General features: G+C 35.0%; 2 protein-coding genes across 7 annotated transcripts; one reads left to right on the top strand and one right to left on the bottom strand.

Annotated features, from left to right (window-relative positions):
• The first annotated feature begins 417 nt into the window (after window positions 1–417).
• On the top strand, window positions 418–1,017 carry LOC125815161 (uncharacterized). The gene has a single exon (XM_049494572.1). It carries the CDS (start codon window positions 467–469, stop codon window positions 974–976), a length of 510 nt encoding a protein of 169 aa, XP_049350529.1. The 5' UTR covers window positions 418–466; the 3' UTR covers window positions 977–1,017.
• A 920-nt stretch (window positions 1,018–1,937) lies between these two features.
• On the bottom strand, window positions 1,938–13,185 carry LOC125815145 (calcium-dependent protein kinase 5). 6 transcript variants are annotated; one of them, XM_049494550.1, is made up of 8 exons: window positions 12,295–13,185; window positions 11,844–11,987; window positions 11,613–11,765; window positions 10,973–11,088; window positions 10,497–10,664; window positions 9,734–9,958; window positions 8,836–8,983; window positions 1,938–2,375 (listed from the first exon to the last, which is right to left on the bottom strand). In XM_049494550.1, exons 1-7 carry the CDS (start codon window positions 12,971–12,973, stop codon window positions 8,861–8,863), a joined length of 1,608 nt encoding a protein of 535 aa, XP_049350507.1. In that variant the 5' UTR covers window positions 12,974–13,185; the 3' UTR covers window positions 1,938–2,375; window positions 8,836–8,860. The 6 variants fall into 6 exon arrangements, with proteins under 6 accessions (XP_049350507.1, XP_049350508.1, XP_049350505.1 ...); XM_049494551.1 differs by having other exon boundaries at window positions 1,938–2,371; XM_049494548.1 differs by having other exon boundaries at window positions 1,938–2,364.
• Window positions 13,186–14,111: the final 926 nt, after the last annotated feature.

Below are 14,111 nucleotides of genomic sequence, written 5' to 3'. Positions count from 1 at the left end.
CTGTGACTTTGGGTGTAAGACAATCTCTGTGTTGGAAGTTGAAATGGAACACAATTAGTGTCAAAGATCAGTGTTAAACCGCAGTGAAAGGTGAGAGTCGAGAATGGCAAATGACTTGGAATAATGTTTCATCCTTTTCGACGGAGGAAACAATAACGTTAATAATACTCATGGTCCAACCCATAGCTAGCTTTGGTGAATATACAATTATTCCCTTACAGCCTGGGGCCAGCGAGGGGTAAAAGAGTCTCACAAACAATAGGAGAATATAACAGGCTGTCGATCGAAACGTAGGAATGTGCGGGTGACGGTGAATGAGTGATGACCACTCACCTTGTTTATTATTACCTATTACCTATACTATATGCCCAAAATTTTTAGTTCTTCTCTTCACCGACGAATTGAGTTTTTAGTTCTTCTCTTCACCGACGAATTGATTTCCTTCACCTACACTTGCACAGAGAATATGAGCTCTCTTCTTCAAAGTTTTCATAGCAAAGAAGCTCTGCCCATGTCGCAGCCTACAGAAGAAGAAAGAGGAGAAGGACTTGGCGTACGCAAAAGGCTGTCTTCTCTCTCTCTAAGGATGAACATGCGCATGATGAGGTCTACTTGTCAACAACAACCCATCCTCTCATTCTACTCCTCCTCCTCCTCCTCCTCATGGGCATTTCGCCGATCCAAATCCTTGTCCTCTATGGGAGAATACACTGGCAATTCCATTAGGAAATGGTGGGATTGGGGATTGGGCTGGATCATGTCCAAGAAGCCCGCCTTTGCCAACGATCTGGAAATGAATGAAGAAGAGAAAGCCGTATTGGGATGCAACAGCAAGGGCAGCTGGAGGCACGTATTTTACAAAGTAAGGTCGGAGCTACGGAGGTTCATCGGATCCGGCAACAATGTGGGTCTACCTCAAACCTTCCGGTACAACTACTCCAACAACTTCGATGACAACTTAATCAGGAACAACTGATGGATTACTCACTCTACTACAGTATGTGCTAAGCTAGCTCCTTTTGTAATGTTGGTTAATTCATTGATTGATTCGAGTGGTTTTTACTTTATTTTTTATAAATAATAATAATAGATCCGAGTCCACATTAGTTTGCAGCAGCGAGTACGTACGTAAATGTATAAAGTGAATTATTTTTATCTTCATTACGTTGTATTATTTGTGTAATTCTTTTCACCATTCTCGAGTGTACTTTTCTCCATTTGATTTATGCATAAATACTACTGCTATAAATTTTGTATATGGCCTAATTATTATGGTTTAAACGTGTTGTATGTATGAGTTATGAGTTATGACCATAACAAAATTGAAGATGTCGGCACATGGGGTGACCAACTGGAACTCGCTCACCGACAGCTATTTTGCTGCAGTCGGTGGCCGAATATGCGTTTTTGTCTTTCAACGAGTATTTATTTCTCTATCCTTTTCGTCTAGGCAAACATCATATCATATATGTATTGCAATTTTTTGGAGGCCTAATTGAAATTCTTACTTTCTATACTCCCCTTCTCCCTCATATCTCTCTCCTCTTATTAGTTATCATTACTACTGCACTAGCAAGAAAATAAGCTATCTCTCTCTCTCAAAGCATTTATTTTTTCAAATATCAAACCAAGTTTTTCTTACTAAAAGTAAAATCCAGACAAAAAACATAAACTAGGAAGCATTATTTTCTCAAAAAGTAATTGGAACATGCAACTTTTCTTCAAAATCTAATTCCCAAAAACTGAATTCAAAGGTCACTTATGTCAAGAAGTTTAACAGATAATATTATTGCTTCCAAATCTCAAAATTTTGAGCTATAGGAAGAAATGTCCTTCAATCATGTTTTCACCCTTGAAAGTAATTTGGGTATCTAAAACATGCTCGTTTGTATACGCTCAACTTTGCTACTGACATAACAGAAGCCATCCGGCTCGGTATCAACTTAAGCTGAAAAGGAGAAAGTCAGAATATGTTGAGATTAATTAAGCGCGCCATCATAAATGACTGACCATGTTCTTTAAATATAGCTTGCGTAAATTGTTACAACAAATCGTGTGCTTTTCCTTAAAAACAATCTCCCAATAGAGAAAAACCCATGGATAAAATACATAATTATGTAATTGACAAGGATACATCTCAAGGTGAACCACCTTCTAATTGAAGCAAGTATGAAGCCTCAACTAAAGAACACTAGGTAGCTGAAACGATTTCACACACGACAGATTTCACATTTTGTTGAGGCACATAGCAACAAGATAGCAGTCTACAAGCTCTTCTACTTATACTTGAGAGCATGGCATGCCACTTTTAGAACGGCGTTGTTATGGCAGTTTCATTGCCTCTGCTCTATTTTCTGTAAAAACCTGCAAACTAACTGATATGAATGTCAGAATACCTTTTACACATAACATGACCAAGAGTGAAACACAATTTCATGCTCCAAATAAAAGATGCACCATGTTCTGTGATATTTAACCTAGCCTAGAAAGTCATAGCAACATTTCAGTAGAATCGCTAGACAAAAAAGAAGATATAGAACGCAAACAAGTACACAAGCACGTGTGTAACTACAATATATGCCAAATAATTGTACTATGAATAAGTACCTTACCTATGATAATGTGGTAAAGTTGCATTTTGAAGGAGAACATAAGAAAACCTTTGATGCCCAACACATTGTTAAGAATCAGCTTTCCTTATCAGGCTTGTCTAAAGAAGAGAAGAATGGCGAGTAAACTCAGTGCCACCTGGGCCTCTCAATATTCTTTTTCTTTTCGATAAAATTATGTCAGGACTTTCATAAAAAATTATGTCACGACTTGGAAGCAGATCTGTTTCTTTCTCTCTCATTTTTTTTTCTTTGTATTATTCTTTTGGTGGATACATATACAACGAAAATCTCTTCGAAATAAAAGTAATACAACCTAGCATCATTTCAAATAGGCAAAGTACACCTAAAATCACAAGGAGATGAGTTGTCCTAAAGGACGTGCAATATCTCTGGTAGAACTTAACTAAGAACATAACCTAACATAAATAGATGATCCATGTAGGCAATGCCAACTATTTGAAATAGAGAGTTGTTACTTGTTAGCTGATAATAGGTTCAGTGCTAGACTTTTATATTCCTGAAAGTGTGGAACACATCGGACTCCTAGTTTTAAGGTAAATTATACAATATTGGATCAAATGGAACTGAATAGAACTACATGGAGATAAGTTGGTTGATAGATATTCTACCTACACCTTAACTAGCTTCAACTTGATATTCTTTTGATAGAGCTAACTAATGGTTAGAAAACAGAATTAGTTCTACAAGTGTTCAAAAACACCCCAGGAAGTTCTCAGATGATACATCATACTAAATATTCTGATTTGACACTTCTAAGACTAATAAGGTGCCTTCAACCCAACTTGCATGTATCTTGACTATTCCAATAGGTGCATGTATCTTCCTCCCAAAGGTACCAGGTAGTAATCTTGTCAGCTGAAACTTAGACAAATTGGAAGAAATCGGCTAATTTCTTTTTGCTTCTACTAGAATTGGAACTCTCTCATGATTTTATTTCAACTTCATTGACAACTGATGGTATATTTCCCATTTCGACCCCACTCTCTATTTGTGTCACTTGGGAACATCCTGGAGTGTTTTTTCACACTTGTACAACTAAAAACATCTTTCAGATCAGAGATAAGTGTCAAAAACGCAGCTAAACTATTCCCTTTTTTTGAGTTTCATACCTAAACTATCACTTATTAGTTTGAGAAACACACCTCAGTGGTGTGTGTAATACACTCTCTTTTATTTGAAAAAACCTTGCCTCATGGTATTCCACATGGATAAAATATTCCACCTTAACAAAAATTAAATAAACTATTAATATTAGCTAAAAACTAAAGATTAAAGTATTACCATTTTTTTTTAAATAATTATATTTTTAAAAAAATATTTTTTAAAATAATTAAATTTAAAAAATATTTTTATTTTTAAAATAATTAAATTTAAAATATTTCTCACCCCACTCCATCTCATCCCTCCCCCCCCCCAACAACCCCACGTCCTATTATTTTTTATAATTTAGACGTCACCCCCTCCCCCACTCCCTAAAAATAATTTTGATATTATTTTTAAAAAAAAAGTAAAATAAAATTCTACCCCACCCCATCTAACCCTCCGCTCCTAATTTATTTTTTACATTTTTCTCATTTTCTATTAGATGTGTACATATATTTTTAGGAAAACATTCTTTTCTACTTGCATACCAAATATAACAAAAATAAAAGTTTTATTTTATAAAAAGTCTTGCGGCAAGTAAAAAAGTACTTTTTTAGAAAAGAAAATACATATCTAATACAAAACGAGAAAAAAAAATGGAAGATGGGAGTTATGTGGAGCAGGGTAGAATTTTTTTAAAAAAATTAAATTAAAATAATATCTAAATTATTATTCGAAGGGAATTTTTTTTTTTAAAAAAAAAAAACTAAAAATTTGGGATGGGGGAGTACGGTGAGAGGAAGGGGTGGAGTTGGGTAAGAAAAATATTTTAAATTTTATTTTATAATTTTTTTTTTTTTTGGGGGGGGGGGGGGGGGATAGCAATGCTTTAATAGTTAACTTTAACTAATACTAATTATTTAATTTTTGTGAAGGTGGAATGTTTTGTCCATGTAGAGTGTAATATAACAATTTTTTAAATAAAAAAAGGAGTGTATTACACACTATGATGAGAGTGTAATAAAAGAAAGATGTGTGTTTCTAAAACTAATAAGTGATAGTTTAGGTATAAAACGCATTCTCAATAGTTCAAGCATGAAACTAAAAAAATATGGGATAGTTTAGGTATGTTTTTAACCCTTATCTTCAGATTATTAATTAACTTCCATAAGTATACTTTAGTACTCCCTTTGTTCCACTTTTTTTTTTTGGTTCCCACCCGCTCCCTAACAAAAGGAACTCTGTTCTAGGGGGACTCAAACTCAAGACCTCTGGTTAAGGATGAAAGAGTACTTACAAGAGTATTTTGCTCCACTTTATGTAACCCTATAACTATCTGAAGTGTAAAATAAGTTTTTCTTTGACCATGTTTTTTTAAATACTTCTTTAATATTTTGAATTGTAAACTATTGTGACTTACAATACTTTTTATATAGTTTTTAAAGATGTAAAACTTTAATTTTTTTTAAAATGAAGATTCAATGTTCAAATTCACTTAGAAAATTAGTCAATTTAACCACAGATATTTTTCAATATGTCACACAAAATGGAACAGGGGTAATATTTTACTCCACATATAAATATTTTACCTAACTCGGTCTATGTGAGCTTCACCGTGTTCGTCCCACATCTGGATAAAGGAAGAAGGTTGGGGTAATTGACGGCAAGCTAAAATATAGTCACCATATTATGAAACTTCTAAAATTTGAATTTGTTGGAATGTGCTCAATGTATTCAATACGCAATCAAATGATTTCTCCCCAAAAGAAGAGAAGAATTCCCCTTGTTTTTTGCTCTGCTCGTACGTGGCACTCCTTGCTTGGAGGTGTCAAATGAAGCTAAGATATTAGGAGCCCAAAATTTATGGGTTGAGCTCAAGATAATTTAATAATGTGTTGCGTCTTAACCTGTATAATTACAACCCATTTTAACATAATACCCAACTTAGCCCAGTTTCTATGCCAATTCAACCCCCTTTCTAACCTGACTACATGTGTGTAAAGATGGGACAATCGTTATCTCTTTAGTTTATATTGACCTTTTCACTTGATATGAAATTGGAATGAGAACTGAGTTTGTTAACCAATTCGAAACTCAATTCGAATAAAACTGTTTTTTTTCTCATATACTATCCTAATATGCTTATTTTTGGCAAACTGAAATATCTTAAGTTACTTCTTACTCTTTTTTTTTAATTTCATTTCACCTTCTTGTTTTTTGTTACCAAATCCTTATTTTATTTATTTATTTTTTTAATCACCTAATATGGAAATGATCTATCAAGGTCTCTTTTTTTGGAATAATAAAGTCACTTGATTATTGTTATTTGATTCTAAAAAAACACATTATTTTGCATGCCATGTCATATTAAAAAATAATTGCCTACATTCCATATGCCAAATTATTACTGTTAGAATAGGAATATGAACAAGAATAAGAATAATATATACCATCATACTTAGAATAGTAATAGGAATAAAAATAGTATATAGAATATTACTTAGAAAAGGATTGTATGGTAGTGTCCTAGTTGAAATTTGAGTCTAATGTAGTGTCTTTTAATAGAGTCTCAATGTAATAATGTAGAGACCAATTCAACAATATTCTTTTTCAATATTTCTCAAATGGTATCAAAACTCCTACGATCTTGATAGAAAATCAAAAGAAAGATTCCGCCGCTGGCTGGCGGCTATGACTCATATATGTCGTCCGTCTTGCCATTGGTAATGTTAACCAAAGTAGGGCCAGTGATATATGCATGAAAACCATATTCAGGGGAAGAAAACTTAGTCAGAAAGGATTTGTGCGTCAACTTCTGACGACTTTCTAGGGTTGTTCTGTCAACCCCGTATCAGTCAATATTTGTGTAGCAGCGTGTCATCTTTCCGGCAACTACTTTCTCATCTGATTTGTGTAGCACCGTGCCATCATTTCGGTGACTACTTTCTTAAATTTGATTTGTGTAGCACTGTGTCATCTTTCCGGTGACTATTTTTTTTATATTTGATTTGTGTAGCACCGTGTCATTTTTCCGGTAACTATTTTTTCATGTTTAATATATGTAGCACTATGTCATCCTTCCGGTGACTACTCTCATATTTGATTTTTGTAGCATCGTGTCATCATTCCAGTGACTATTTACTTTTGTGTAGCACCATGCCATCTTTTCGGTGACTACTTTTTCATATTTAATTTGTGTAGCACCGTGCCATCTTGTCGATGACTACTTTTTCATATTTAATTTATGTAGCACTATGCCATCTTTTCGGTGACTACTTTCTCATATCTAATTTGCGTAGCATCGTGCATCTTTTTGGTGACTACTTTCTCATATCTAATTTACGTAGCACCGTGCATCTTTTCGGTGACTCCTCAGATCTGATTTACATAGTTTCAACTTTGTCAATGTTGTGCAAAATCCAACATATCCGAGAGTTTCCGAAAAATCCAAGTTTTCAAGCAATATTCTCTTTGTTTTAGATACACTTTATCCAAAAGGATATACTCAGATATTTGGGCTGGGCTCTCGATGAATAAGTATATATGGAGCAACCACTTGGTTTTGTTGCTCAGGGGGAGTCTAGCAACCTTATATGTTGATTGTGCAAGTCACTCTATAGTATGAAACGTTCTTCTCAAGCTTGGTTTGGGAAGTCGGGAGATATTGTTACAAAATAAGTGAGTCAAGTGATCAACTTGCAGATATCTTCATCATGTCCCTCATCGGTCCTCATATTAATTACATTTGTAACAAGTAGGTACATATGACTTGTATGCACCAGCTTGAGGGGGAGTGTTAGAATAAAGGCATAATACATAAACATGATCCTTAACTTGGCGTTAGCTGGCAACTATGACCTTTAACTTTGGATGTGCACAAGTAGGCAATTAAACTTGTATAAAATTGAACAAATAGACACATCCGTCCTACAAAGCACCCTACATGAAAATTTTGTGTCCTACGTGGCGTCCTACGTGTATTATGCCGTGTAGGACACATGTGTCTACTTATTCAATTTTATACAAGTTTAAGTGTCTACTTGTATATACTCAAAGTTGGAGGGCATAGTTGTCCGTTGAAGCCATGTTAAGGGTCATGTTTATGTATTGTGCCTAGAATAAAAATAGGAACAAGAATAATATATACCATTCTACTTAGAATAGGAATAGGAATAGAAATAGTATATAGAACCCTACTTAGGAAAGGATGGTATTGTAGTGTCCTAGTTGGAAAAGGAGTCTAATGTAATGTCTATAAATAGAGTCTCAATGTAATAATGTAGACACAACAATTCAATAATATTCTTTTTCAATATTTCTCATAAATACTATTAAATAAATTGCAAATATTATGAAGTTGGCCCCATACTATAAAGTCTATATCAATTTACTCTACAAGGAGCTGCACCTAAATGAAAATTTAGTACAAATCTGGGCTGATTTTATGGGTTGAATGCCATTTGTCATAAATTATAGCAAGTGTTTAATATTGTTTAGATTAAGCGGGTCAAACTGGATGGGTCATAACCCAAACCAGATTCTAGCCCATGTTAGCCCAAAGTAAATTTGGGTGGGTTATGATCCAACATAACTTTTAGCTCAGCCCATTTTAACCTCTTCAATTTCAGTCCTCCACCACCCCCACACACACACCCACACATTTGACAGCCTTAGTGCTCCCTTAGGAACGTTCCTCACATGGCCATGTAGGACAATCGTCAAATTTGATACATCAAACTTTTACCAAAAGGAAAGAAACTAGCAGTATAAAAAAGATGGGAATGCAAGAGAACTCTGTATCTGAAATTTATTTTTGTTAATGGTGTAAAATGGAGCATTGTGGAGGAAGCTGAATCTATCTGTGACATGCTAGAGTCCCAACAGGATAAGATGGGATATACTTTTGCTGAATGTAATTTTTTTGCGGCACCTGTACAGTTTTACAGCATACACTCGTGTTGTTATTTAAAAAAAATTCTTATCCTCGAGAGAAAAAAAAAACTCTGAATGTGAAACAAATATACTCCAACCCAATTCAATTTCTCAAGGATAGAACAAGGAAAGATTTCTTCAAATTCATTGCCAAAGAAACGGTTACGGAAAAAAAAAAGGGAAATACCTACATCATGTGTCCATTCAAAAAGCTAATGAGCTCCGGGCGCATCTCTCATGCTGAAATTCAGACTATTTCGCATCGTTCGTCTTCCTATGCATGGATTTCCTTTTTGCATCATAGCAACAAATTCTCCATAATCAATGCGTCCATCCTGAAAAGGGAATCCACCAGAAGATCACTAAATAGTTAGTCAAATGAAGTAACAAGAGATGTAGAGATGCCAAAAGAATCATTCCATCCATTTAAAATACAGATTTCCTAAAGCATAACAATTTGCCTGTATCACGGCTGCAGCCGAGGCACTAATCCAATACTGAGGCTCCAGAAAACTAATCAAAATACAGCAAAGATTTGTTTGATTTGAAGAAAGACAGAAATGTCTGTAACGGTACCCATTCATATTTATTATGCTACAATTTCTTTGTCTTCTTTTTTTTTCTTTTGGACAACTATGTCAGCTTTGTCTTCTCATCATGCCTTTGAATACACAAAACTACTTGGATTATGAAGTGAACAGAACTACAAGAAATTCTTCAAAAATAATTTTCAAAGCATATCATTGCATCTGAGCAACTATAAATAAACTAGGTAAATTACCCGTGCTTCGCACGGGATTGAACTATTTTATTAAGCTCACATATGATCATTCGGTAATATCCGTATTTTCGATACATACACTACATTGTCAATAACATTTTATCTTAAGGAAAAGCTTCATATGAAATCTTAAAGTGCTATATTTTTTTTAATTTTCGTTTTTGTTGCACAAAAATTATGAGTAGTAGAGAGATTACAGTAGAACTGCAAAACATGAAGAAATTTAATCTCCTAATGTGTGTCCACTTTTTTATTGATAAGTTCCAAGAATACTTCAACTTTATCCTCAATATAATTGACTTACGTTATCCTGATCAACTTCTCTGATAATATCCTCAAAGAATACATCTGTAATGTTATGATCTGCACACGCCTGCTGGACCTCATCTACAGTAATATAACCACTTCCATCCTTGTCAAAATACTGAAATGCTGCCATGAGATGTTCCTCGCGGTCCAATTTGTTAAGGTGAATAGTTGCTGCTATGAATTCTCCATAGTCAATAGTTCCACTATTGTCCACATCAGCCTGAAAGCAGTAATATTACATCGATGGCCTTAAAGAGTTAGATAAGCACTTCCGCATGAACCTCATAGACAAACATGTTTAGGGAGAAATACAAAGATAATCACGGGCCTAATTAAAGATACAACTAGAACCATTAACAGAAAGTTGTTTCTGATGAAGCATATATGTGGTGCCAACTACTTGGTATGCCTGCACAACCTCCTCAGTTACCAGAAACTTATCATACACATACACAACAACAACAACAACAACAAAAAATGTTGGGCACCTTTCCAGTGAAGCTTTGGCAACTACATTGAGTTTTTCCTTCATGAATGTACATAATTAATTAAACAAAGTAAAGTGCCAAATCCCAATCTGACTCTAGTATTTGCACATCGAGTAACCTTGAGATTTGACCATTAGTTCGTGATCTTATGTCATTTTACATTTTTCTGCTCCTACCGACCTTTGCGTACAGTTACATCACCAGATGCACAAAATAAATACAATTAATAAAAAAAAAAATACAATTAGTTTGAAGTCTAGGTTTTCTTACCGCATCCATAAGTTCCCGTATCTCTATATCCTTCAGAGTAGAGCCATATTTTCTCAAACCAGCTTTTAGTTCATCGAATGTAATTGCACCACTGTTATCAGTATCCATGGCCTTAAACATCTCCTTAAGACCGGCAATCTCCTCCTCTGACAAGCTTTCAGCAATCACCTAAAAGCATATTAAGTATGAAAACATCAATAATTGCATTATTTGGTTACACACCTCCCAGAAGCTATGTTGCTTGGACTCTTCAAAAATGTCCATGGGTGCGTGTCGGCTTCTCCAAAAGTAGTGTATTTTTGGAGAATCCGACACGGGTGCGGCATCGAAAGTGAAGAGTCCACACAACTTAGCCCAAAGGACATAATCAGCATTTTCTTGTGTAACTTCAATAATGAGGTTTATGGACACTGAAGAACCATAATTAACAGACTTGGGCAAAAAAGTTATGCCTAGATATATATATATATGCATACCCGCAGAGCCATCTTTTTTAATTTGTTCATTGCAGAAAAGTGTTTGAGGCGAGAAAGTACTGCAGGATCAAGTGCTCTATCAGGAGCAACACCATTTTCACAAATCCAAGGATGACCTGCAGAATTTTAGAGGAAACCATAACACCAGATCAGCAGCTGGTTACATGAAAGACACCATACAAGCCGGCATAGATAAACAATACAATTGAAATTTGAGAAATACAATGACTTGGTCCACTTTATGCAGTGCAAATTGATCTATTACGGCTTGTAGTCAAGCCAAATTTATTATTTAAATCAGAAGTACAGAAAATAAACCTGATATTTCCAAAGGGCTCATAGATAACCTAACAAGTTATAGTTCAGGTATGAGAAACTCCTCTCTACTGTTAAACTAACAGTTTTTTACATAAATTAGAAAATTAGTAGTCAATCTGCCACCAGAAGCACAGTCCAGAAGAAAGTTAAGAGGGTTCTTATAACTCTGACAGAACAACAACACTGTTACAACACAGTATCTCTTGATATAACAACTATCAAACAAGCAAAACCATATTTATCTCATGGGAGAAAATAATGATCCATTCAGTAACCAGTAAAAATGTAAGGTTACTATAACTTACAAGGTAAATAAACTTACATAATACTTCATGAGCAGTTAACCGCTCTGAGGGTCGCATGCATAACATCTTCCGGATGAGATCTTTTGCACTCTCCGATATTAAAGGCCAAGGATCTGAGTCAAAATCAATGTGCCCTTTCAGAACTGCATCAAATATCCCCTGCTGTGTTTCTGAAGAATTTAGATGGTAAGTTAAAAAGACAAAAATCAGAAAAGTTACAGCTATACTGTATAGGATTATAAACATACCAGCCCAGAATGGTGGAACTCCACTTAGCAGGATATAGAGTATGACCCCTGCTGTCCAAACATCTGCTTCTGGACCATAATGCTTCAAAAGCACCTCAGGAGCAACGTAGTATGGACTCCCAACAACATCTGTGAAAATTTGGCCTGGAGAAGCAAGCAACAAAATCCATCAAACCAACATACCAATTTAAGGGAACTGCCGCCAAATCAACGTTAAAAGTAGCTAACTATTCATCTAGATTGAGAGTTGGTGCATAAAAGCATCTCCAAGATCATACTTCATTAGTAGTAGCCTACCAGCATGGACATGAACAACTACACAGAGCCTTTATATGTCCGTCCACGCACACAATTAAAAGAATAGCTGCACTCAAAGCTAGAATAATTTAACCTGGCTATGGGCTATGAGTAAAAAAATAGAAAGTGAAAGAGAAGAAAGTAGGAGATTGACCTGGCTTAAAGAATACTGAGAGTCCAAAGTCAATGGCCTTGAGTGAGAAATCATCATCCTTGTTAACCAACAAGAAATTCTCAGGTTTGAGATCTCTATGCATAACTCCAAGTGAATGGCATGCCTCAACAACACCCACAATAATTTTAGTCAAATCGGCAGCCTTTCTCTCGGTGTAGTGTCCTCTTTGAATGATGCGGTCAAACAATTCACCGCCACCACAAAGTTCCATGACAATATGAACATACAAAGGATCCTCATAAGCACCCTTGATGGAAACGATGTTTTTGTGACCAGCCAAATGGTGCATTATCTGAATTTCCCTCCTGACATCTTCTACATCCTCCTTAGAGATGAGTTTTCTCTTGGCAATAGATTTACAGGCGTAGTCGATACCGGAAGACAATTCGGTGCATAAATAAGTGGTGCCGAACTGACCTTGTCCTAGTTTGCGGCCGAGGGTGTATAGATCGCGAATGTTAGGGGTCTTATGACCGAGGACGTAATAGGACTGGTTAGTGCTTGTACGATTCATGGTGACGAGGGGTTGTTGTTCCTTTTTTGGGTTGGGGGAATCGGAATTATGTTTGGGATTGGAATTGGATTCTGAATGATCTTGAGGCTGAGGGTAGCCCTGAAAAGTTTTGCCTCCGAAAGATCCACGGCATGCGTTGCCCATCAAACAATCAAAATCCCCAGCACTCAGCTCAGCTTCGATAACAACACTTTCCTCATCCAATACTAGTAGTTGTTTTCTTGAAGAATATTGGTATTGATAGATAGATCTAAACTAGACTAGCGACGAAGACATGAATTCGATGGGAAGAAGAAGAAGATACAATACACACAGGTCAACTCCAACAGCGATCTACTCTCCTATCCTACTTGCAATTTTTTTTATTATTTTATTTTATCAAAATCTACTACGTTTGCCTCTTTTTATTTTACTATTGCTGAAAACAAGTTTACATTTTTCTCTTTTTAAAAGCTAGCACACTCATAAATGGTGGAAAACGACAATGCCGAGGAGGAATGACTTTGCTCGTTTTGGAATTTTCATTCTCAAATTTTGTCCGCCCTTTCTTCTTTTATATTTAAGGGATAACTATTAAAATTATTCGCGCTTCACGCGAAAATTTAATATTATGAAATTTATAAAATATACTTAAAATCTATTAGTCATTAAAACTAAAACACTATATTATCTTACATACAAGATTACGTAGTAACAAACACTAATAATGTAAAGGAAAATGAAAATTATTATATCTTATCATTTATCATTAATAACATAAGCATAAAATAATGACTATAAAAATTCATACCATAATAATGTAACATAAGCAATGGTGTCAGTGAACCACTCAATAGGAGCAAAGTACACAAATATTTAATTGTGAAGAAGAATAAGAAGAGATTTAGAATTTTTGTTGTTTTAAAATGAGAGGAATTTCCTCTATTTATAGAAAACAAAAGATAGTGTGAACAAATGTTTATTGTGCATTATCGGAAAGGTTACAACTATTTGGAAAAGTTGCAACTCTTCGTAAAGGTCACAACCTTTCATATAAATCACAAATTTTCATAAAAGTCGCAACTCTTCATAAAAGTCACAACTTTTCATAAATTTCACAACTTTTCATGAAAGAGGAAGACTGATTTTGTAAATAAATAAATTAAAAGAGAATTCTTGTTGTGGTGGCGTCACATAGGCGGGCCTAAGGTTCTCTTTTATGTATATATATATATAAATGATTTCAGAGACCACCCTTCACCTTTCGCTCAATTACTTTAACCTTCTTCGTGGTTTACGATAT

Source organism: Solanum verrucosum, unplaced genomic scaffold (assembly GCF_900185275.1).
Source record: "Solanum verrucosum unplaced genomic scaffold, falcon-dt-bn FXZP01000261.1, whole genome shotgun sequence".
Classification (NCBI taxonomy): domain Eukaryota; kingdom Viridiplantae; phylum Streptophyta; class Magnoliopsida; order Solanales; family Solanaceae; genus Solanum; species Solanum verrucosum.
This window is presented reverse-complemented; position numbering and strand designations above follow the sequence as displayed.